Below are 23316 nucleotides of genomic sequence, written 5' to 3'. Positions count from 1 at the left end.
ACACACTGTGTAAAGCTCGCAGTGTTTGTAAGATGGTAAGCTGCAGCAAGTAGAGATGCACAGCTGTGCTTTGACAGGCAAGCATATTAAATGAGAAGGGTCTACCTGTGTCTGTGAAGCCTCTTTTACACCATCTGTTTCTTACATCAAGGCTGCAAATCATCAGAATCCATATTTACATTCAGTCTCACAGAGCATTACTGTCAATCAAATGTGGGATACTTAATTTTGGTTTACTGTTAATGATTAGTATTCTGTATATTTGTGGAATGAATGTGTAGTATACATGAAGTTATGAATACATTTTGAGGACAAAAGATGCTATCACAAAACTTACCAAACACAAACTGCATGTTCTTTCTTTGTCTCTTTCACACACACACACACACACACACACACACACACACACACACACACACACACACACACACACACACACACACACACACACACACACACAAAAACACGATGCAGCTCTCCTTGAAAAATATGTTATTCCTAACACCGCTAACACCTCCTCTCACCTGAACTCTGGTGCAGAGTTCCTCTTCAGTCCATAAAAGCCAGCAGACAAGGTGAGCAGCCAATATGGCACAAACGCCCCGTGTTCACACTCCAGGTACGGCGCCGACCACTTGATCTGGTTTTTGTCCAGAAGGTAACCTCCACTCCTGGTGCCCGACGCCTCCTGGACTCTTCTGTGCATGTGTGGTCTCCTCCCGTCCCTAAACTCAGTAAACCAGTCGGACTCCGGGCTCTTGCTGCTCAGGTGACGGTGCGCAGAGCCGGACAAGTCCTGCAGCACCACCTCCTTCTCGGTTCTGGTCGCCTGGAGGAAAACCTGTGGGCCCGGTGTCGGTGTGTCCGCGTGGAAGGTCACCACCGCCCTGTAGATTTTGGGGTCCCCCTCGAGGATACTCTGGACCAGCGCGTGGTACCAGTGGATGTCCATCCGCGGGCTCTGCTCCCGGGACCTGTTGGCCTGCAGGATCATGTTCAGGAAGTTTGTGGCGTGCGCTACAGTGTCCAGGATGCTGTGCAGGGAGTAGTGGGAGGCGACGTGCAGGCCGCCTCGCAGGCTCCTCAGCTCGTACCTCCGCGAGCAGTTGACATGCCTCAGCGCTGAGGAATCCCCGGTGTGCAGGAACGCGGTCACCACCCTCGGCAGGTCCTCCTCAATTTTGTGCGCCACCACCGCGCGCTCCGTGGCCGGTACCGAGTAGAAGGTCGGGTGGTGGGGCGGCTCCCTGTTGATGTTTTGGGTGCTGAAGACCGGTGGGTTCTTCTCGTCTTTCTCATTATCCGACCACTCCACATAACCGTAGTTTGATCCCAAAACCAGTCCTGTTTGCAGAAGCAGCGGGACGACCAGGAGAGCCATGTCTTTCTGTTTTACAGGCACAGAGAAGAATCCGGGGGCAGTTGGCAAAGTGTGGCGAGCATAACCGAAGCCCACTCTCTTTCTTCTGCTTCTTCGCGGGATTAGAAACACTTTGAGAAGCACACACCAGAGAATGTGCTGAATTTCATACCCATGATCAAGCTGAAAACGACAGAGCCTTTCCACTTCTCATCCTGTGCATCTTCTGTCAGCGAAAACACAGACTTTCCCTCTCTTCTTCTGCTTCTTCTTCTTCTTCTTCTTCTTCTTCTTCTTCTTTCTCCGTTTTCTATCTCATCCAAACAGCCTCCAGCCTTCTAACTAACGAAAAAACAACACTGACTCCTCATCAGTCCGCAATCCATATGAAGAGACGTTCTAACCGAGCGCTCACGATCTTTCTTTTCTTTACTCCTCGGAGAAATCCATGTGAGACAGAGGAGTACGATGACAAGGAACGGAGCAAATTGTTCTTGAAGTTCCGTCCCTCCCAATAAAACCCTAATAGGCCATCTAAAGTGTCGCCCACCGGTGTGTGTGATTGTTTCTAACTGCCAGTCTGCCGGAGGTGGGCGGAGCGTGGGAAAGACTGGAGCTGTCCGGTGCTGAAAGTAGCGCCCGTAGGAAGAAAAGCGAGGGTGGTGGGTGTTGTTGGTGGAGGTGGTGAAGGCTTGTCAGTGACGATGGAGGAGCAGCCTGTCAATTAGATTGAATCTAAAAGTAGAATAGAATAGTGTGAATGAGGGAGAGACCACCAGAGACAAACATATACACATGTATATATGTTGTACTACTGAATATACAATATACTTTTTCTGTCTACAGTTTATGTGGACAGCTAGACATTACACCAATACAGTATATGACTGATAAATATTTCATGGGTCTCACAGTTTTTCCTCACATTTCCAGAAATAAGCCCAAAGTTACCAACTAAGTCCTAAAACTAAAATAATTTACTTCGACGTCACGTTGTCCACCAAAATAAAGCAATGGTTTTAATATATCTATACTTCTGTCGTCATGATCGTTAATACTGGAATTCTGCTATGTATCCCCAGTTAAGGGTTCTTTGGGGGAGTAATCGAGGGTCTATGATTCAAATTCGGAGTCAGCCACATTTGTGTTTTGAAACTTCAAGATGTTCAAAATACTAATGGAAGATAAAGTAGAAAACATCCTCTTTGTGTCTCTCACACCTTCCATAGTTGGCATAGTTGACCTACACTGAAGCCTACGTTGCTGCATCTGCTAATGAGAATACTGCTCATTCAGTCAGCAATACAGAGGATACATTGTATTGCCTTGTCCTTCATTACTGGTGATCTGATGGAGAAGCTTGTGTAAACACAGCAATGGGTGATACTGTAAATGCAGCGATGTTTAGACTGTCAGAAACCAAAGTATAGTCAATTTCAGCTTAGTGCGGAAATGACAGTGGCAGGAAGTGGAGGAGTTCTTAAAAGGCGTCCATGATCAGAAACTTGTTGTTGTTTTTGTTGTTTGGCTCATGTAGACTACATGACAAGACTTTTAGACAATATCAAGACATATTTGTAGCATATCACAGGAGAATAATGTATAAATGCTCACAGTGAAGATTTATAATGCACAGTTCATAAAACTGTATACGACAAACCAACATTATTTGTATAAAACTTTGACTTCAAACACTGCAGGGATCACAAGCGCTACAGTTCAGGCCTTCCCAAAACTAAAACATCATTTTGTAGCATTAAGCATCTCTTGGACCTATATGGGCCTACACAAAAGTATGGGGACGGAGGTGTCCACTTACTTTTGGCCTTACAGTGTATATGTTATATACATAGACACAGTTAAACAGACATGAGACAAACAAATATAAATTCAGGTGCATGTGAACAAGGGAAGTCAGAGCCTACTTCTCTTACTCATTTACACAGATAAGCAAGGTTGGACATCCCAATCTGTGCAGCCTGTCTGTGTTAAGATATTTCATGAGTCCATCTGTTGTAGATCTTAATAAAAAAAACATGAAAGCATTGCTGTTGTTGTTGTGTGAGGGAGTGTTTGTGTTCATGCTCCGCGTCGTCACTTGGCTGTTCTGAAATCATTGTAAACCACGGCCTCAATGGGCTTATTACTATAGTATCTGTCTCGGTCTGCTCTGAGATTCCCAGGGGCAGTGGTCCATCAGGACTGTAAATGGGCGTTGCAGTCTGCAGCCCGCCCGAGGTGACTCGCAGGCCGTTGCCATGGCAGTGGAAGGTGATGACTGTAGAGATCTCCCCATGCTTCCCGCTGCAGCCAGTGATGAGGAGGTGTAACCTATCTGGCCCTGCAGCACATACCCCTCTCACACACATTCACACTCACATACTGATCAATCTGTGCCAAAATCAGTCTTATATTTGGACATGATAAGGACAGATATGCATTGGCAGATGGGTAAATGGTGATAGAGCAGATCATACTGACACAAAAATACTTGCTAATCCCATAAATCACTCTTTCATTCATGTTGTGCATTGGCTTAAATGACTAAGCAGCCTCTGGGCCACATCAAAATAAAGGTGACAGTGCCAAGCAGTGAGAGAGCATCAGAGGCAGGGAGACTGTACGAAGCAACTGTTCCTGCCCCCTCTATTTCATCTTCTTTTACATGCTGCACTGCCTCCCCTGGTCTGATGAATATTTGATAGGCATTTGCTGCTTCATCTGCATGCTTTACAATTTGAGTCCGTACAACCGCAACAGTGGTAGAGAGGCTGATGTACCAGGCGTTCGTTCACCCACGCTCAGTGTTCTCCCAGAGGTTCCTTTAGATTTCTTCAGAAAAGAGCAAGAGAAGGAAAACAGGCTCATGAGCAGAAGTGCATTTACTCTGATGCTTTTTTTGTCTGCTTTGCTACTGCTGGGAGCTGTATTTGAACTTAAACAGGTCAAGTTGCTGTCAGGGCCTAATAGAAAAGTTTACAATGTCACGCTTTTAATAGTGGGTTGTAATGAAACTCTAAAGGACATTAAATAACCATTCCTTAAAAGGTTTATGGTTGTGTATTTCTATCAGAGGCTTAACAAATTCTATAGAGTCATCTTCTGATGTTAAAAGCTCCAGTCTTACTCACAGCTCTTTATCTGTGCTAAGCTAATAAGCTGTCAACAACTTTAACGTGGGAAATATTTTTATACTTTGGTAGTTGTGAAGCTTCTGGAATTATAGCAAGACTGTTGGTTTTACAGTGCACCTTAGACTAGCAAACAGGGTATCAGGAAAGTTACAGAGAGTGATGATGAAGAATAATGAAGGAGAAATTATGAAAATAACAAAGACATCACTTTTTTAAGCTCCATATTATATTTAATGTTCAGTAGCTCAAGCTCAGTAGCTGAAACTCTGTCACTCATCAGAATTCTGAGTGAAATCAACTAGTTTTGTGGAGATATGAAACAGAATCAGGCCATCAAATTAGGGAAATAGTAAAAGGTTCAAAATAAGGATTCTGTTAAATGCCAATGCTCTGACTGCCAGATCACCCACAGTTGCCTGATGAAGATGAAAAAGGCTGCTGAAAACTGTTACTATGTCCATTTCCCTAGGTACAGTCTGCCAAAGGAAGGACAGTTCAATCAACTAATGCTGGTGAAAAAAAAAAGTTGAATGGTCTGGGTGTGTATTGTTACAAAATCTTATCAAATGTTGGCCTGTTGTTCTTTATCTATAGACACGTGTTCCCCTTGTTACAGTGATGGTAACATAAATTGAAGCCTATCCCAGCACACAATTGGCAAGAGCCTGTGTAAACGCTAGATAGTTTGCAAGTCTATAGTACTGAAATGTACTCCAATGGACAACTTTAGTGAAACCATGTCATTATGTTCTTTAACTGCTGGGAGGGAAACTAAAGTATAGAAAGGACCCAACACTGGTCCTATTTACTGTACAGCTACAGTATAATCACTAAGACACTGTGTCTCTGAAGAGAAAGGACAAATCAGTCATACCATCTGGGAACATATAGAAGAAATATTGATTTGTGCTGTTGAATTTGGAGTCAGAACACACCTGCAAATATGAAAAGCGGCCAGTTCAGCCTGCATAGTAGTTGGTGCTGTCTCTTACTGTTGGACAGGGAAGAGAGTAAGTAGCACCTATATCCTCAAATTTATCAAAGAAACAGGTCCAGTGTTGTCATTGGTGATTATGTCCCTTCTCCTGCCTCTAAGTCAGGGGTCCCTCTGTACCTTTCCTGGCCTCAGTACAAGTATATTGATCCAGTACCAGTATGATATCCCTTGGTCACATTAGTTTAGTTCAGCATTAGTTCGATACTGTTTCCAACAACTGTTAAATTGATAACACCCAGCTAGGCTACTGTTTAAATCAAATATGCACAAATACAGTCTACGTCTAATAGTGCAGCAGCAACTGAGACTTAATTACATCACAATTCACTAGCAAGGACCACGTCACAACAATATGTAATTTAAAGATTTAATGAATGCTTGCTTATAATGAATGTTAAGAACATAGCAATAGATTTGGATGGTGGGTGAGATTGAGAAGAGATGTAGTCTGGTTGGTTGGTCCTGGAGGATGTACTGGAAACGACAGGAAAGACATGTCATCTGGTTGGTTGATCCGGGAGGATGTACTGGAAACGACAGGAAAGAGATGTCATCTGGTTGGTTGGTCCGGGAGGATGTACTGAGGAAGGAGTTATGTTTTTGTACGGGATAAGTTTGTTGGGGGAGATTGGGGAGGTGGGTATGTGTGGGTTCCGTTTTAGGTGCTTTCACCCAAGCTGATTTCTCCTCAATCATGCAAAGTTCTTACTGTAGGCCTACATAACTTAATCACAACTACTGAAGACAAGACATGTGACCTGTATGCATCAGTGTCTTGCAAGTTTCTGGGTGAGACATGACACCCTCATCTACAGTATATCCTCAGATCAGATGTATGAAGGCACCATCTGACTGCACACATACACCTAGCCAAAAATCACCCCCATGTAATGCCCTGGGAATTATATTGAGGAAGCGGTGTGTGTGTGTGTGTGTGTGTGTCTGTGTGAGTCTGTGTGAGTCTGTGTGTGTGCTCGAAGGAGGCTTTATGAGTTGTCTTGTACTATGCAAGCATGAACAGACAGGTGTGAAATCAGGTTGTCAGGAGCGAGCATAGCAAATATACTGTAGGTGATAGCTAAGAACTATATTCATCCTGTAGAACAACATATGTCTTCACACACTCAGACACAGACATTTCTGTCTGACTGAATGTTAAGTGTACTTTCTCCCTATCGTTGTCATCAGACAGGTTGAGTTGTTCGCCCAACTGACACACACAGCAATAAGTCGCTGTATAGTCAGAATCAATTAAATATTTAGTATTTGCTGCCCTCTATAGGTTGCTTGTGTCTCTCTTATGTGTGGTCATGGAGCTGCTCAGTGAATGCTGGAATGAATGACAACACTCATGGCAATTACCTCGGGTACTGATTCATTTGGGTGTAATGTTTGTTTCACAAAAAAATATATGAGCACACAGAGTCACTCACCAAAGTGTCAATAGACTTTTTCCAAAATGTACCACCTGATTAATTCATTAATTTAGGGCTTGATAAGTCAAATGTCCAAAATCTATGTAGTAACAGGATTGCCCTGACTAATATATAAGAGGACAGGTCAAAAAAGGCCATATTTGTATTGTATCTTGACTTTCCCCTATTGTGGCGTTTTCGTACGTTCGGCTAATTCTGATATTTCCGATAGCACTCAAAGGTAGCGTGACTGTAACCATTCAATTCACGACGACGGAGGAAGTGAATGCATCAGCTAGCACTTTGCTCTGAATAACAGCTAAGTTACATACCTTTACACGCAGTGAATAAGGTAATGTTTAAGATTTTAAGTGTGACAATCGTTCCGTCCATTTTCGAGTCGTTTATCGTGGTCAGGGTCGTGGTCTGTCTGACATAGCTACAAGTACCGTTAGTTAGCTAGCTAGTTAACGTTAAACCAACACCTGCCGTTGCAGTTAGCATAGCTGATGCTAGTCAGGCATTGCTAATAAGCGCTAGCTAACGTTAGTTAGCTGGTAGCTATAGGATAGCTACATATGTTCAGAAGTCATTCTGAGCTCTTAAAGACGTTAATACCGAAGACAATGGGATGATACAGAGTTTGTTGTCTCGTATAATCATCATCCCGATGTAGTGTTTAGCTACTTGGTTAACTTCCAGTCATGTTTACGTTTGTAATTATGACTAGCTAGCTAACTAATGTATATGACGTAAGAGGAATGGATTACTTCAAATTAATTTTAGATAACGATCTCCTATTGTAACATTTTGAGTGCACTGAATTGTAAACATTGTTGCCTAATAAAGCTACCTTGTCTGAAAGTTATGTGTACTGACTACAGCTTGAATGGCAGCACTCACAGTGTGCTTTTTGCCTTTTCAGAGATCGTTTCTGTAAGTATTGCCATATGGATTCTCCTCGGCAATCGAAGAACCGGAATCGAGAGCCAAAGCGCAGCCAGAATCAGTCGAGCACTCCTCCTCAGAAAGACGCATATGCCAGACTTCTCAGCCAGCACTGCAGCAGCAAGTTCAGTCTGTATCTAGATCAATATGCAAAGGACACAGCATTTCAAAGGGAAGGAAATGGGCCAAGCACACTGCTCAAAGCCCAGAGTGACAGGCAGAACATACCACAGCGAAAAAGGGACCAAGTGCCGAATGATTTCTCTGATTCAAGTGACTTCTCACCCTCTTCCATGAAAAGTAAAGGAGAGGAGAGCTCCCTGTCTTTATACATGGAGAAACTAAGCACCCGCAGTGCTCAGCAGGACTGTGAAAGGAAGCAGGGTGTGTCTGACAGACAGCGATGGGGACAGAGAAGGGACACTGCCACCAGCCACGATGGAGACGTTGAGTCTGGTGAGGAGCTCAGCACTTTAAAACCCAATGACTCGAAGAAACACCAGAAGCAGCAGAAGAAAAGCAAGGACTCTAACAGAGAGGTCGACTCAAAAGAGATTGACAAATTTGTTGGACAGCCCCAGTCCCCAAAGAAAGCCAGTACAAGTGGACAGGAGCAGGAGAAGATGAAAAAGTCAAAGAAAAAAAACCTGCCAAAGCACCCGGAAGAGGAGAAAAGCAGAGAAGGGACATCAAAGTCTGGGTTTGACACTCAGACGTCCCCTTATGGTAAAGACAAAACACTGCAGCAATCCCGAGGTAAATTGTAGGTTAGTTTTTGAGATCTTTATTCTCAGCAGGTACACACATTTTAATTGGTATAATGAATTAGTTGTATACATGTGATGGATTCAATTAATGAGTTAAATCTTTTTTTTAATTTTTTTTTAGCTTCAAGTGCCAATTCTCCTGCTGACAAGAGTAAGAACAAAGGAGGCAGAGGATCAAAGAAACAAGTGTTTGAATCCTACATGGCATTTGAGGAGGTTTCCCATGGCCTTAAAAGAGGAGAACTCATTCAGGTAAAAACCCAGGGTTACTGTTCCTGAAACTGTATCCAAATATATATTGAGTATGGGTAACACAATAAACTGGTGGAATTATTTACTAATTCAACATACTTTCTCTGCAGGGACAGATAAGAATCAACCCAAAGAAATACCACGAAGCTTTCGTCCCATCTCCTGTACGTTCAACACAGAATGGATTTGACAGAATGTGTCAAATGTAATGCTTTGCTGCTTCAACAACTTGTTTAATGGGTTCTAAAAAAATAGCTATCCCTTTTTGATTTTCGCAGGATGACACACGGGATATATTTCTGGATGGGATTGTGGCTCGTAACAGAGCATTGAATGGAGACATAGTGGTGGTGCAAATTCTCCCTCGGGAGCAGTGGAAGGTAAACTATACATACCTAGCTGTGTACAGTATAGTTTTTGTTTATAAGCCCCATGTCTTTAACTTTTGGCATCAGCTTTTCAAGTGTTGTTGTTGTTGTTATTATTAATAAAATATATATAATAGACTCCATTTTAGCCTGACGATAAATGCTATCTGTTTAGGTTGTGAAGTCAGATACTGACTGTGATGGCACCAGTGAGTCAGAGAGCCTGAAAGAAAACATTGTGCAGAAAAAGACAGCACGCACCCCCAGGCCTGATGTTACTGTGGAAGACCAGTGTAGCGACCAGGATGAACTCATCCGCAAAGTGCAGAATACCACCCTCACTGACACAGGTACTGTAAAGGAGTTGTGATTATAGCAGCTGTTGCCTATCACAATCAATATAGGAACTTGTGGTATCTGTGTTTTGAATATTTTCTTTACTGGTCTAAGAAGAGTATCAATGCACAGAACCAAAAAAAACAACAAATAAAAGCAATAGTTCTGCTTATGCATATCAATTTTTCCTTTTCATCTGATGTAAATAGTGGAACCTCTGGAAGACCCCTCAACACCACGGCCCAATGGGGAAATACTCCAAAAGACTGCTAAAGTGAGCGTCCCACCTATCAGCTGTGCTGTATTTCTTAGATTCCTTTTTTACCAAGCATTTTCCAGATAAAACTAACCACAATGATGATAGTAGTAGTAGTAGTAGTAGTAGTAGTAGTAGTGCTTAACATGAAATAATGGCAGGGCTATAACGGCACCACGAGTAATGCTAAGTTGCCACAACAACTTCACAATTCATTTGGCTACTTCACAATAAAGGCTACACATTTCTTGTCACTGAAAAGCTTTTACTATGAAAAGAAACTAAAAGAAATTTTGTTTGCACTAACGATAACCTAAGATCAGAAAAGTTCTGCTTGGTCTTTCACTTGTTCCTTAGCAGCAATTTGTCATTTGGCTCAGGATATTAAATAGACACTTACCATTTGTCTGGCAGGTGGTGTACATTGTTGAAAAGAAACACTCGAGAGCTGTGACGGGCTTCCTGAAATTCCTACCAGATAAACCTTTTGCCATGTTCTCCCCCGTGGACCACCGGGTGCCACGAATTAACGTGTTCCTTGCTGACTGTCCCGAAGACTTTAGTTCCCGCCCGGGGGACTACAGCAACACCTTGTTCATATGTCGGATCACCAGCTGGGCAGCCGACAGCAACTTTGCAGAAGGGTGAGTGTTCTGTTCAAAGTTTGATGCAGGAAACCACTTTTACAGTATAACAACCAACCGGACTCTCTCCTAATGTTTCCTCCAGTCAACTTGCTAAGACACTGGGTCAGGCTGGAGAAATTGAGCCAGAGACGGAGGGCATCCTGGTAGAGTACGATGTTGATTTTTCAGAGTTCTCCGATGAGGTATTAGACTGCCTTCCCAAGAACTTGCCCTGGACCATCCCACCTGAGGAGATGAGAAAAAGGAGAGACCTGAGGTAGGACTGTGAAGCCCATACATGCTTATGTAGCTCTACATTCTTATCCTTTTTTTATGAATATGTTCTCTGAGTGGGAACATGCTACCTGAGCCAGATCCAGCTTGGCACAAAAGGAAAGATGTGAGCTGTATAGACCCAGACTGCTAACACATGATTGCTTATAATTGGGCTACTGAGAATTCCAAGCTTTGCCATCCAATTAGGGCTGCAACTAACCATTATTTTCATTGTCGATTAATCTGTTGATTATTTTCTCAATTAATCGTTTAGTTGCTCCTAGGGGTGGTACGGTTCATGAAAAAACATCCGAACCGAACCGTACGGTTCGCTTGTCTCGGTTCGGAACGTGTGTGCGTAGCGCGGTTCGTCAATACACTTCTAATGTGCACAAACCACTTACTGCCGTTTTGGCCACAACTCAGTTATGTTCCGTTTACTCTCATAAAGAGGTGAAGAAACGAAACAAAAAAATATTCTCATTTAAGAAGCTGGAATCAGATTTCTTTTTAGTTTTTCATTAAAAAAATTACTCTAACTGATAAATCGATTTATCAAAATAGTTGGCCATTAATATAATAGTTGACAACTAATCGATTCATTGATTCATCTTTGCAGCTCCTCCTCTTAATTTAGGATATGTATTTATATAATTCACAAAGCATTGTTTTTTATGTAGGAAGGAGTGTATCTTCACCATTGACCCCTCTACCGCCAGAGACCTGGACGACGCTCTGTCCTGTAAACAACTCCCTGATGGTAATCTAACTTAACTGAGGAGCAAAGTGATGATAATGATGAACGTGAAGTCTGATCTAGATAATATTTTTCCAGTGGGATGGGAAGTTGTGTCATAGACTGTCTTTTCAACACAGGTAACTTTGAGGTGGGAGTCCACATTGCTGATGTGAGTTATTTTGTGGGGGAGGACAATGCTCTGGATGCCATTGCCAGCCAGAGAGCAACTAGTGTGTATATGGTTCAAAAGGTGAGTGTTGCTTGACCCGTTTTATTTTATTTTTATAATTAGCTTAACTTGTGAATAACTTATTCAGAACTCGCTGTGTGCATGTCTTTTGTCATTGTACAGGTGATCCCCATGTTGCCCAGGCTGCTGTGTGAGGAGCTGTGCAGTCTGAATCCTCTCACCGACAGACTCACTTTCTCTGTCATTTGGAAAATCACACCGGAGGGGAAGGTATGACCATATCAAATTCATGGACCGGTTAGAGTTGCACTCAAACAATAGAAGGTTAAAGTTCATCAGGTAGCGTCTGATGGCTGATTGATTAAGCTGAAATTGTGCTGCCATTTGCTTGGGGTGTGTGTTTTGTTTTTTCCTGTTTTGTGATTCATGTCATTGGTTCCACTTCACCTGCCCAGATCCTGAGTGAGTGGTTTGGCCGCACAGTCATCCGCTCCTGCGTGAAGCTGAGTTACGACCATGCTCAGAGCATGATCGAGGCCCCTGAAAAGATGTTCTCTGCTGAGGAGCTGCCACCTGCGGACCCTGAGCACCCCATCGATGAGATCCATCAGGCTGTGCTCAACCTGCACTCCGTTGCCAAGAACCTCCGGGCTCAGCGCTTCTCCGGCGGAGCCCTCCGACTCGACCAGGTTAGTACTCATTGCCTTGTGTGTGACTCTGACCTCTATGGTAGGGTTTCCTTTCATACAGTAGTTAAGAAGTAGGGCATGGTAGAGACTGTATAGCTGTGTATTTCAAAATAAGAGTTCATCAAAGATAGTTTGAGAGTTTGCTGGAAGATATTTATCAAGGTTATTTGAGCTGGCTAACACTATGTAACTAGGGCTGGGCGATATGGAGAAAATCAAATATCACGATATTTTTGACCAAATACCTCTATTGATACTGCAACGATATTGTAATTTTGACTATTGGTGCTTTCACAAAATATTTGCACAATGAGATTTTTGATAAATAATCATGAATAATGTGGATATAATGACTAAGTGTGTTTTCTTGTTTTTTTTTAGTTAAAACTGTCTTTTACCCTGGACAAAGAGACCATGATGCCTCAAGGCTGCTACGTTTACCAGTACAGAGACAGTAATAAGTGAGTAAAATTTTTTTTGATGAGACAAATGTATAACCTTTGTTGAAATGTGTCTCTGAATCAGTCAGGAGTGCTTAAATAATAGTCATAGTAAATAATAATAATAATAATAGTCCTTGTTTGCCTTTTCTTTTTTCCACCGCTTTGGCCATTTAACCATCATCCATAACTCTGTTCTCTAGGTTGGTGGAGGAGTTCATGTTGCTGGCTAACATTGCCACAGCCCACCACATCCACTCCAGATTCCCTGAGCTGGCCCTGCTCAGACGCCACCCTCCACCGAAGGCCAAAATGGTGGATGAGCTGCAGGAGCTCTGTGACCAGTTGGGAATCGACATAGATCTCTCCTCTGCAGGAGCGTTGCATGTCAGTACTCGCAGTGATATGATATGATATGATATACTCGCAGCAGATGTAGCCCAGTTTCTAATATCTCAGAAACTACTAGGAAAAAATGTTTTGTCCTGCATTACAAATATTACATTTCTTGTCCATTTCATGATTTTTTTTTTTGTGTGTGTTGTATGTTAGTATTTCCCTATATCACAGGGGATCTGACGCTCAATAAGTGATTGACAAAATATTTGATTTAGAAGAACTGTATTAATGATTCAAACTTTCTGCTTTTCCAACATACAGAAGAGTCTCAATACTACTCTTGGTGATGATGAGTATACCACTGCCAGAAAAGAAGTCCTCACCCACATGTGCTCCAGACCCATGCAGGTTAGACCACTGCTCCATTTGTTTTTTGTCTATTTGAGCTTTCATCCATTTATCAAACTTGTGTGGTATATATTTGCTTTTGTAAAGCTAAAAGACGCCCGCTGTCATGTAATAGTTGTTTGAATTTTCATGAAAGAAAAACATGTCATCTTAACATATGGGATGGCGGTAGCTCGGTCCATAAGAACTTGGCTTGGGAACCGGAGGGTCGCCAGTTCAAGTCCCTTGCGGACCAATTAAGGAGTGAGGACTGGTAGCTGGGAGGTGCCAGTATTGCCAGGTCTTCATTAGCATGTGTGTGTATTTCAGTAATTTAATGTTGGTTATTGGTATTTCCAGATGGCGTTGTACTTCTGTACAGGTGTACTCAAGGAGGAGCAGTTATTTAAGCACTACGCCCTCAATGTTCCTCTCTACACTCACTTCACATCTCCCATCCGACGCTACGCTGACATCATTGTCCACAGGCTGCTGGCTTCCTCACTGAGTGCGTACCTTCTCTACAAAAGTCTCTTTCGGACACACAAAAACAAACTCACACGTTTCAACAAATAACACAATGTCCTGTTTGTTTCAGTGCCGTCTAATAAAGTAGAAAGATAAATGCAGAAAAGAACAAAGCAGTCTCAGATCTCCCATTGTTTGCGCTGTTGCCTTTGGCCATTGTTTCTGCCCGTCCTGCTTCTGTCTGCTCCTACTTGTGTGTGTGTATGTCAGTTTAATATGTGTTATTTTTCTTTTCTTTTTCTCATACTCATTATGTCTGTGTCTTTCCACTGAATGTTTGCATGCAGATTGTGGGCCTAATTTGGGGCTGTCTACAGAAGAAGTCCAAAAACAGGCATCACACTGTAATGACAAGAAGACTCTATCCAAGAGAGTCCAGGAGCTCAGCTCTGAGCTCTTCTTTGGAGTGTTTGTAAAGGTGGGTATCCAAACTGCAACATGCTGTCAAGTGGGACAACATACTTTTTTTCTGTTCAAGCTGTACATGTTTGTCCTCATTGCTGCAGTGGCAAAAAAACAAAACCGGTTAGGTTTTACTTTAAATAATTGATCAACCCGAACATAGGGCTGGGCATTATATCAATATTCTATCGATATCGTACTATAAGACTAGATATCATCTTAGATTTTTGCTATTGTAATATCGTTATATGGCATATGTGGTGTTTTTTTTTTCCTGGTTTTAGATTAAATTACAGTTAACAGTAAAAATGTTATTTTTTTGAACTTACCAGACTGTTCTAGCTGGTATATTATTTGCCTTTACCCACTTAGTTATTATATATCCATAATTGATGATTAGTTATGAAAAATCTCATTGTGTAAATATTTTGTAAAAGCCCCAATAGTCAACACTACAGTATCGTCGCAGTATCGATATCGAGGTATTTGGTAAAAGATATCAAGATATTTGATTTTCTCCATATCACCCAGCCCTACCCGAACATACAGTGGTGCTCATAGGTTTATGAACCCATGCTAAAGTTGACTAAAAAAGAGGAATACAAAAAATCATCTTCTGGAAATTGATCTTAATGCCTTAATTCAAAAAAATGAGGAAAAATCCAACCTTTAAGGACACCAATTTTCTTTGTGAATGAATAATGTATCGTACATTAATAAATGTTTTTCCTTAAAATACAGGGGTCATAACTATACACACCCCTATGTTAAATGCCCATAGAGGCAGGCATATATATTCTTTTTTTATTCCTCTTTTCTTTTTCTTTTTTTGTCAACTTTAGCATGGGTTCATAAACTTATGTGTACCACTGTAAATTATTAAGTATTGTTTTGGGCCTGTGCTCCTCAGGACTGTGGCCCGCTGGACTCTGAGGCCATGGTGATGGGGGTGCTGGATCAGTCCTTTGACGTGCTGGTTCTCCGATACGGAGTACAGAAACGCATCTACTGCAAGGTCAGCTCCGATACACTCCGTTTACAGGGAAAGGTTTCAGTCTTAATACAAACATTTAGCTGCCGTTTCGGCTTCAGCTTTCTTTATACTTCAGTGCATACATTTTTACTAATGGTAGTGTTTGTAGATATTGCCTTTTTATATTCTTTATACCTCTTTAGTCTCGTTGTCTTATTGTTGACATAATTGCCATTTTTAGAGATATTCTTTTGACTGTGTAGATGGCTTTCAGTTCAGCCTTGTCACAGCACCCAAAAAAAAAGCTCTTCCAGGAGAGAGAAAGGAGACTGTCCAGAGAGTGATGGTGTGACAGTTCAAAACCAAACCGTCCAAGATTCCAACATTAGATTAGATAAGATAAGATTGACTTCATTAATCCCACACTGGGGAAATTCATGTGCTATAGCAGCTCAAAAGATTTTTATTTTTTTTTTTTTTTTTTTTTTTTTACACACATCCGAATACAAATACACATTAAGTAGACATAGGAGGAAAAAAAATACATGAAGAATAAGAAATAGAAAAAATAGAATTAGTTATAACTAGTGCAGTGCCCGTTGAAAATGTGCCTGATTGGAACGGGCCGATTGCTTGGCCTGTGGTATTGCTGCTTGTAGAATTCTTCAAAACCAAATTGTACCCCAAAATGACTTACAGAAGGACCCCAAACCACTTCATATGCATCTCCCCTGTATAGCCTACTACTGACTTACAGTGTAGGTTACTTCTACATCAGAGGAAGACATTGTACTACTATATTTACCTGACAGAAATATCACAATGACGCTGTGGAGTAATCAGACATTAGCCTCATGGACTCATGGCAATGCGTTACCCACCTTGCCCGTTATGAGAGCTAATCAACACATATCTGTGTTCATCAACCAGAGAGAGAGATAGAGACATTGTCTCATGTTGTTTGATCGTTTATGTAGTGCTACTTTGCACATGTTTGTGGGTCTGAGGTGTATGTCACATTTTAGCTGCCAAAGCTCTGCTGCTCTTTATTTGTCTCTGGTCCTGATCACTCAGTGTGAGAGGGGGAGGGGCCAGCGGCTAGAGCAGCAAAAGCCAATGTGGGCTTCTTTTACCGACCATATCTTTTGCGTTATCCAAACGTCAAACTTGGTACTGCACTTACTCGTGCCTATAGCAAGACACCTGTCAAGTTTGAAATCCATGGAAAATAATGGACCGTTTCATCGTAAACAGTTTAATTTGTTTCCACTCTCGGTTGCCGCCTGGAAACATACAAATTGTAAACCGAGAAAATTTTGTCATGCTATAATTGTCAGGAATTAGAGAATTATTCAATATGAACAGAGAGGGAGAATTTAATTTCAGGTTTTATGGAGTTTCGTGGATTTTAAAACCATTACTGTGTGAGTGTATTTTTGTAGGAACTTCAAAACGACCCTAATAAGATAGTTATGAGACACACAAACTACTTATAATTGTAGTACATCATCTCAGATATTAAGGACTTTTAGATTTTTAAGTTTTTCTTTAAACAGGAGAAAACAAGACTACTAACTTGTTTCCTGAACAGTTGGGGGGTTGGGGTTAGGATGGTTAGAAGGTGTCTTTGACCAAGCAAGTTGACCGTGTAAATTGCAATAATCATTTCTTGTTTTCACTTACAGGTTATTTCAATCTTCACGTTAGTGGAGGTGCTGCTGAAAGCGGACGGTGCACCCATGAAATACAGCGCGGTGCTCAAGAGGCCTGAGGAGAACGAATCATAAACACTTAAAACTGAATTGCACATATGCTTTTGTTGTTTGGTGGTAGTAGTAGTAGTTTAGAAGCAGAATTTCTGTGGTAAGCAGGAAAATCACTGATCAGGTCAGAGTCAGATTTCAATGGAAATTCCCACTACAAGTTTCAGTCTTAACCAAAAGGCCCATCCCAGTGTGTTTTATATGTTCGCCCACTTACTGCAATTAACCCACATGCACGTACATGACGGCTGCCCTTTTCCAAGGTATATTATGTGTTGGGAAAGGAACTTTGCTTCCAGCTTTTCTTTGGTTTCCTTTTAATTTACGTAATACATGCAAGGGAAGTCCACATCTATAGACATGCAACAAGGACCCATCCCAGGTAGAAGGCACAAAAGGCAAGTTCACGGTTTTAGGATAATTTTTTAGGTCTTTAATTACCTTTTTATTATAGAGCAGCTGGAGAATGACTGGGTTGGATTCGAACCCCTGCCGCGGCCAAAGACTACACGGAGTCCACGCTTTAACGAGTGAGTTAGTGGTCGCCCTCAGAAATAGTGGGGAGGGAGGCAATATTAGTCGAAGGAAGAAAGAAAGAAGCAGAGAAAAATAATTAAACAACAAATAGATCTTTGTGGGCATCTCTGGTTGGGCCAAACGACAGAGGATAGCGAGACGCAAGGGCGGATCCAGGGTTGGAGATTTTGGGATAGCTGGGTCAATTTTTTATCATTCCCCTCCAAATTTGCTATACTAATAATACTAGTCTAGCTCCAAAATGTAAAGGGTTCTTCCTTGACTCATGCTACACGGGCCAGTAGTTTTTCCCTGAAAGTACTAACAGAAACTAAACCAAAAACATAACCTCTCTGGAAGAGAGATGACCATCTTGAAAGTATAAAATCTTTTTTTGACAAAAAAACCCAACCCATAAATACATACATGGTATGCTTTGGAAAATGGTTGACCGTGTGACGTTGGACATATGATTCATAGTGAGTGGTTAAAAACTTGAAACATTTTGTATTTTAAGCCTTAATGATCTCACTAATGGGCACATTATTGTATGTAATTCAGTGGATGGATTTCAAATTGAACTGTGAATCAGGTCTGACCGTGAAAGAACCAAGGCAGCAATTAGTTTTATTTTGCTGTTGATTAATTGACCTTTATGAGGACCGTTTTCATGTTACATAACTGTTGTACACAGTCTAATGTTTGAAAGCTGATTTTCAGTTTAATATTAATGCCTGATTCAAGATTGAGGAGAGAGACTTTATTTTTGAGTTTTTAAAGCAATAGAATTCAATACACTACTGAATTTTACTTATTTGGTTGTCTTTGACTGGCTATGGTTGCTGTAATTTAACTTGTTGTGGCTAGAGTGAAGCTATTTGGACCAAACTGTAAAATTCAGCAAAGTAAAACCTTTGACTACAGCAGATTGAATGAACGGTTATATTCACGTCTGCATAGAAACAAAAGCTAAACAAAAGAAAATCCACAACCACATGCCATCCTGGACTTTTTACATTGCCGAATGTATTTATAGTGTTTTATATTTGGAAGATTTTCCAGATTTTTCTGGGGTGTGAATGAAAGGGCTGAAGGGCCTCCTCAGGTCCTTTATGTCACAGTCATGAAGTAAAGCTCGTAGAACCTTTAATTTGATTTATATTCTTAAAAGCAGGGTCTCAGGATCTAACATATTGTTTTAGTCTAAACTGAGGCACATTTTCTGTATTTTGTGTGCAAGACAGGCCCAAGTGTAATTATTTCTCAAATCATTGTTTTTAATACAAAACATTGGAATGACTTGAATGAGAATTGCTGCTGAAGTTATTGGTGGCCTTGAGTTCTTAATGGATTTTATGTTAGCTATTGTGCTTTAAGTGCTTCCAACTGTTGTAGGGTCTTTTTGTGCTCAGACTTGATTTGTGACACATTTAAAAGGACCTCTTTAATATCGACTGAATATCAGCCTTAATTTAATCAAGCAAAGATTAAATAAAATGTTAGTGAAGCTGCACATTTTAAGTGTTTGTGGGCCTCCCTTTTGCTTCAATTGAGTCAATGTGCCTCTCTTTAGTTCTCAGTGCCATGAAGTGTCATACAAATGAGCTGCTACGTCTGCACAGTGTTTTGTTTTATTTATAAATCTCTTTTGTTTGACGGATTGCTTTTAGGCTTGTCAGATTTTTGGAAGACCATTAGCTAATGATTTTAAGTTATTTTGTTTTACATGGACTGAGATGTTTGAAACATGGGCTTTAAATGTATTTTAAACCAGCAAGTTTCTGTAAGTACTAGTGCAAAACAACTGTACTCACTTAGTAGGATGTGTTTCTGTGATCAGGATTTAAAAGAGGAAGAATTTCTCACGTCACATTTGACAACCTCAGAATGCAGCAAAGTTATATTGTGACATGTAACTTTGATTCTGGTCAGTATTCTTTTGTACTCTGCTTAAGCACCATAAAGAGTAATAGATGTTTATCCTTGTCTCTAGGGAAATAAATACATACATGTATGACTGAAACTGTTTTTTTTTTATTTTCCTGAATCCTACTTTAAACCTAACTAGTGGTCACTGAAGATGAAAAGGAAACAAATTCTACTCAAACACAAAGTAGTGATCTGTGCTGCCAGTGACATAATTACCCCTATTGCTACAATCGGGCACTGCCCTTGTCTGTTAAGTTTATAATGCAAATAAATAAAGATAATCTCTGTGTTCTTTATTACCAGGGAGTGTTTTAATGAATCCACCCTAAACCCACAGCTCCAGTATATAGAAGATGGTGAGGAAGAGTGTACTGCACTGTCATGCAATTTCAGGTCTTCATTTGTAGTGAGGAACACCCTGAGAACAATCCCTAAACTCTAGCTTTCTAGTATCTTTAGGGCCCGAGCGCCGACAGCGGCGTAGGCCCTATTGAAACTGAAGGAATTACAGTATTGTTTCTTTCTTTCTTTCTTTTTCCCATCAAATGAATTGCCTTTTTGAGGGGCTTAACATATTCAAAAACTCAACAAATTTGGCAGTCGCATCAAGTCTGGTGAAAATGTATGTATTTTAAGGGTTTCGCGAATAGCTACACAGAAATGGCTCTCTAGCGCCCCCTAGAAAGTTAAAAAAATTGAGCCCCTGCAGTGCGTTTAACGTAGACTCACGAAACTTGGTACACATATGTAACATGTCAAGATGTACAAAAAACTTCATTAGAGCCATACCCTAAACCAAACAGGAAGTCCGCCATTTTTAATTGAAAGTTCGAAATTAGTGCGATTTTAGCCATTTCCACATGTCGTACTTTAACGAACTCCTAGAGATTTCATCCGATCAACTTCAAACTCGGTCTGTGCCATCTTAAGATGTTAAAGATGAAAAGTTGTCAAAAGAAAAACTTTTCGTCATAGGGCGTGGGCGTGGCCGTGGCGGGGCGGCCATTTTGTGCGTAGGGGGGTCCAGGCCTGAGGACACCTACAGGCCAAAATTGCATTTTGGTCATAGCGCCCCCTGCTGGCAACATGAAATGCGCCTTATATGAAAAACATCATCCGATTTGCATGAAACTCAGAATGTGTGGTCTACATGTGATACTGAGCCGCCCTCTATAATATGACCACGCCCACTTACTCAGGCCACGCCCCCTTTCATAACATTTGAACCGTTTAAGATATACCCTTGTGTGAGGTGTCATTGAACTTAGCACAGACTTCCTTCTTCATCGGTGATGGTTTGACCCGCCCCCTACGCTTAAGCCACGCCCCCTTTCATAACCTTTGAACCATTTAAGGTTGACCTTTGTGTGAGGTATCAATGAACTCAGCAGAGAGTTCCTTTTTAATTGGTATTGGTTTGGTCCGCCCCCTATGGTTTAGCCACGCCCCCTTTTATAACTAATGACCCGTTTGATGTAGACCCTTGTGTGAGATATCATTGAACTCAGCAGACTTCCTTATTTATTGATAATGGTTTGGCCCGCCCCCTATGCTTTAGCCACGCCCCCTTTCACAGCTGATGAACCGTATGACTTAGAGTCTTGTGTGAGGTATCATGGTATCATTGAACTCGGCAAGGAGTTCCCTTTTCATTGGTGACGATTTGTGGTGTCTGAGTGCCGAGCGAATGAACGGTCACAAGGAGCGGCGTCTGCCAGTAACCCCGACGCGCGGAAAGGCGCGAGGGCCCGTCCATCGCTGCTCGCAGCTTTAATTTAGTCATTGTTTTGGTAATATGGCCCGCATCTCAACTGTTTTTGTACACTATCACCGCACTCTGGCAATGTGAGATTAGCACACTCGTAGATTAGTTTTTGTTGCTGTTTACAACGAAAAAGCTCTGATAAACCCACTGTACGCTACATGTCAAGGATCAAACTGCAAACAAAGTTAGTGACTAGCTAGTGAACAACAAATGGAGCATTTAGCTAGCTGCCGAAGAGCCAGGGTTTTCCAGCAGGATGGAGATAAAATGAGAGTGAATATTTGACTTGCATTTTTCAGGTAGACTCAAAAACACCTTGATATTACTGCTAATGGTGCTCCTGGATGTGTAAATTATCAACTCATCATTAATGTGTCAGTTTTGCATTCACAGCTTGTTTGCTGGCCTCAAATGGCCAAAAACTGTTATTTTAGTTTTAAATAGTTTTGATATGTTCGGTTTGGCTTGAGGATTATTTTTCAGACATGGACAATTCCATACTTCAACCCTTTGTAACTTTTGTTGAATAGCAGTCACTCAATATGATAACAGTCAAATTAACGTGTAACGTATAACAGTAAATGCTTAAAGTTTGCTAACGTTAGCCACCCTGAGCCACTAGTTATACCAGGCCACTTAAAGGTGCTCTAAGCGATGTCACGCGTTTTTTTAGGCTACACCATTTTTTGTCACATAGGCCTACAGCAAACATCTCCTCGCTATCCGCGAGCTGCCTGTCCCCTGAACACATTGTAAAAAAACCGCGGTCTCTGTAGACAGCCCAGGCTCCACAAACGCCAACAAAAACAAACTGGCCAACTTGCACCACCAAACATAACAAACAGTGTTCCAGCGTTCCAGCCAATAACCAACAAGAAGGATTTGGGGGTGGGGGTTGGGGGATTAGTGCGCGGAAGCACGGAAGGGAGGGAGAGGGGACGGGATGAGGAGGAGGGAGGGGGGAGCTAACCTCGTTTTGTTTGAAAATACTTTGAAAGTCAACAAGAAGTAACGTCACCCAACATCGCTTAGAGCACCTTTAAGGCTGAAACAAAAAAACTTTGGGTGCATTGATTAAAGCTAAAGCAAAGGTTCTTTTTTATTTGGAACACATTTTTAGTTGTAGAAAGAACGTTTTATTTTAGTTTCTTTTAAATGCTTAGCATCACTTTAAAATAAACTGCCTGCTGTTATCGTCTTAAGACCCCATAAATGTGGTTCCAATGCCATCATTAAAAAAAGTAGTCATATATCAGACTAACGAGTTAACACAGGAAACTAATCTCTGTATCATAAAAAGTCATGTAACAAGATCATTTTGACTCACCACGAGCATAGTTGAACTGCCTCACCTTTGGAACAGTAGCTCGTGCAATTGCAGTGGTCAGTGGGAGTGGTACTCACAGAGAAAAATAAACCTCATAAACAAGGTTTATTTTTCTCTCTGACTACCATACCATGTAGAGCATTCCTTATCAGAGCTGATCACACTGACGCCAGTGAATAACCCACAGTGACTCCCATCCCAGCCAAATATACTGTTTGGACTTTAAACCATAGCTTTAAACACAACCTCTGACTTCATTGTATAGTAGTGTAGTTAGCTCACATTTGTCTATTAGAGGGAGGGTTTCCCTTAAGTGTTGAAGTCCAACTTCTAACCTCACACAAAAGATAACTGGCAGTGAAATAGGCAGTTTCTCGATGTTCCTTACAATTAATTATTTCCAGTGACTTATCCACAACCATGCAAAACATGACAGTTGACCACCACAGAGATAAATAAAGCTTGCCATCCTACAATTCTAAAGATAGTTAATGTAATCTCAAACTTACATCTTTATTGCAGGGACAGTCCATGAGATGCCCAGCAGTGTCTCCACTGACTTGCACAGCCCATGGTCCAAAGGCTGCGCATAAA

General features: G+C 41.4%; 2 protein-coding genes across 2 annotated transcripts in view; one reads left to right on the top strand and one right to left on the bottom strand.

Moving 5' to 3' along the window:
- The window catches only part of LOC120568709 (probable G-protein coupled receptor 158), a 67200-nt gene extending 65283 nt beyond the window's left edge, over positions 1–1917 (bottom strand). The window contains exon 1 of the mRNA XM_039816387.1: positions 525–1917. Within this exon, the coding sequence (XP_039672321.1) occupies positions 525–1381 (857 nt within the window). The 5' untranslated portion in view covers positions 1382–1917. The remainder of the gene's footprint in view (positions 1–524) is intronic.
- A 5235-nt stretch (positions 1918–7152) lies between these two features.
- Positions 7153–19724, top strand: dis3l2 (DIS3 like 3'-5' exoribonuclease 2). Its single transcript, XM_039816180.1, has 20 exons — positions 7153–7258; positions 7832–8610; positions 8743–8873; positions 8984–9037; positions 9152–9253; positions 9417–9591; positions 9787–9851; positions 10248–10477; positions 10563–10736; positions 11416–11495; positions 11612–11724; positions 11827–11934; positions 12120–12353; positions 12735–12814; positions 12997–13180; positions 13454–13540; positions 13880–14027; positions 14335–14465; positions 15360–15464; positions 17081–19724. The coding sequence occupies exons 2-20, from the start codon at positions 7857–7859 to the stop codon at positions 17207–17209; spliced, it is 3084 nt and encodes a 1027-aa protein (XP_039672114.1). The 5' UTR covers positions 7153–7258; positions 7832–7856; the 3' UTR covers positions 17210–19724.
- The last annotated feature ends 3592 nt before the right edge of the window (positions 19725–23316 follow it).

Source organism: Perca fluviatilis, chromosome 11 (assembly GCF_010015445.1).
Source record: "Perca fluviatilis chromosome 11, GENO_Pfluv_1.0, whole genome shotgun sequence".
NCBI lineage: Eukaryota > Metazoa > Chordata > Actinopteri > Perciformes > Percidae > Perca > Perca fluviatilis.
The sequence above is the reverse complement of the archived record's forward strand: the minus strand, read 5'-3'. Positions and strand labels throughout refer to the sequence as shown.

What these genes read in the sequence shown, in the direction of transcription:
- dis3l2 (XM_039816180.1), top strand. Translation starts at nt 7,857, where the DNA reads ATGGATTCTCCTCGGCAATCGAAGAACCGGAATCGAGAGCCAAAGCGC. An exon ending in AGAAAAAGGAGAGACCTGAG is followed by an intron (nt 10,737 to 11,415) that starts GTAGGACTGTGA and finishes TTTTTTATGTAG; the next exon opens with GAAGGAGTGTATCTTCACCA. An exon ending in CTGTAAACAACTCCCTGATG is followed by an intron (nt 11,496 to 11,611) that starts GTAATCTAACTT and finishes TTTTCAACACAG; the next exon opens with GTAACTTTGAGGTGGGAGTC.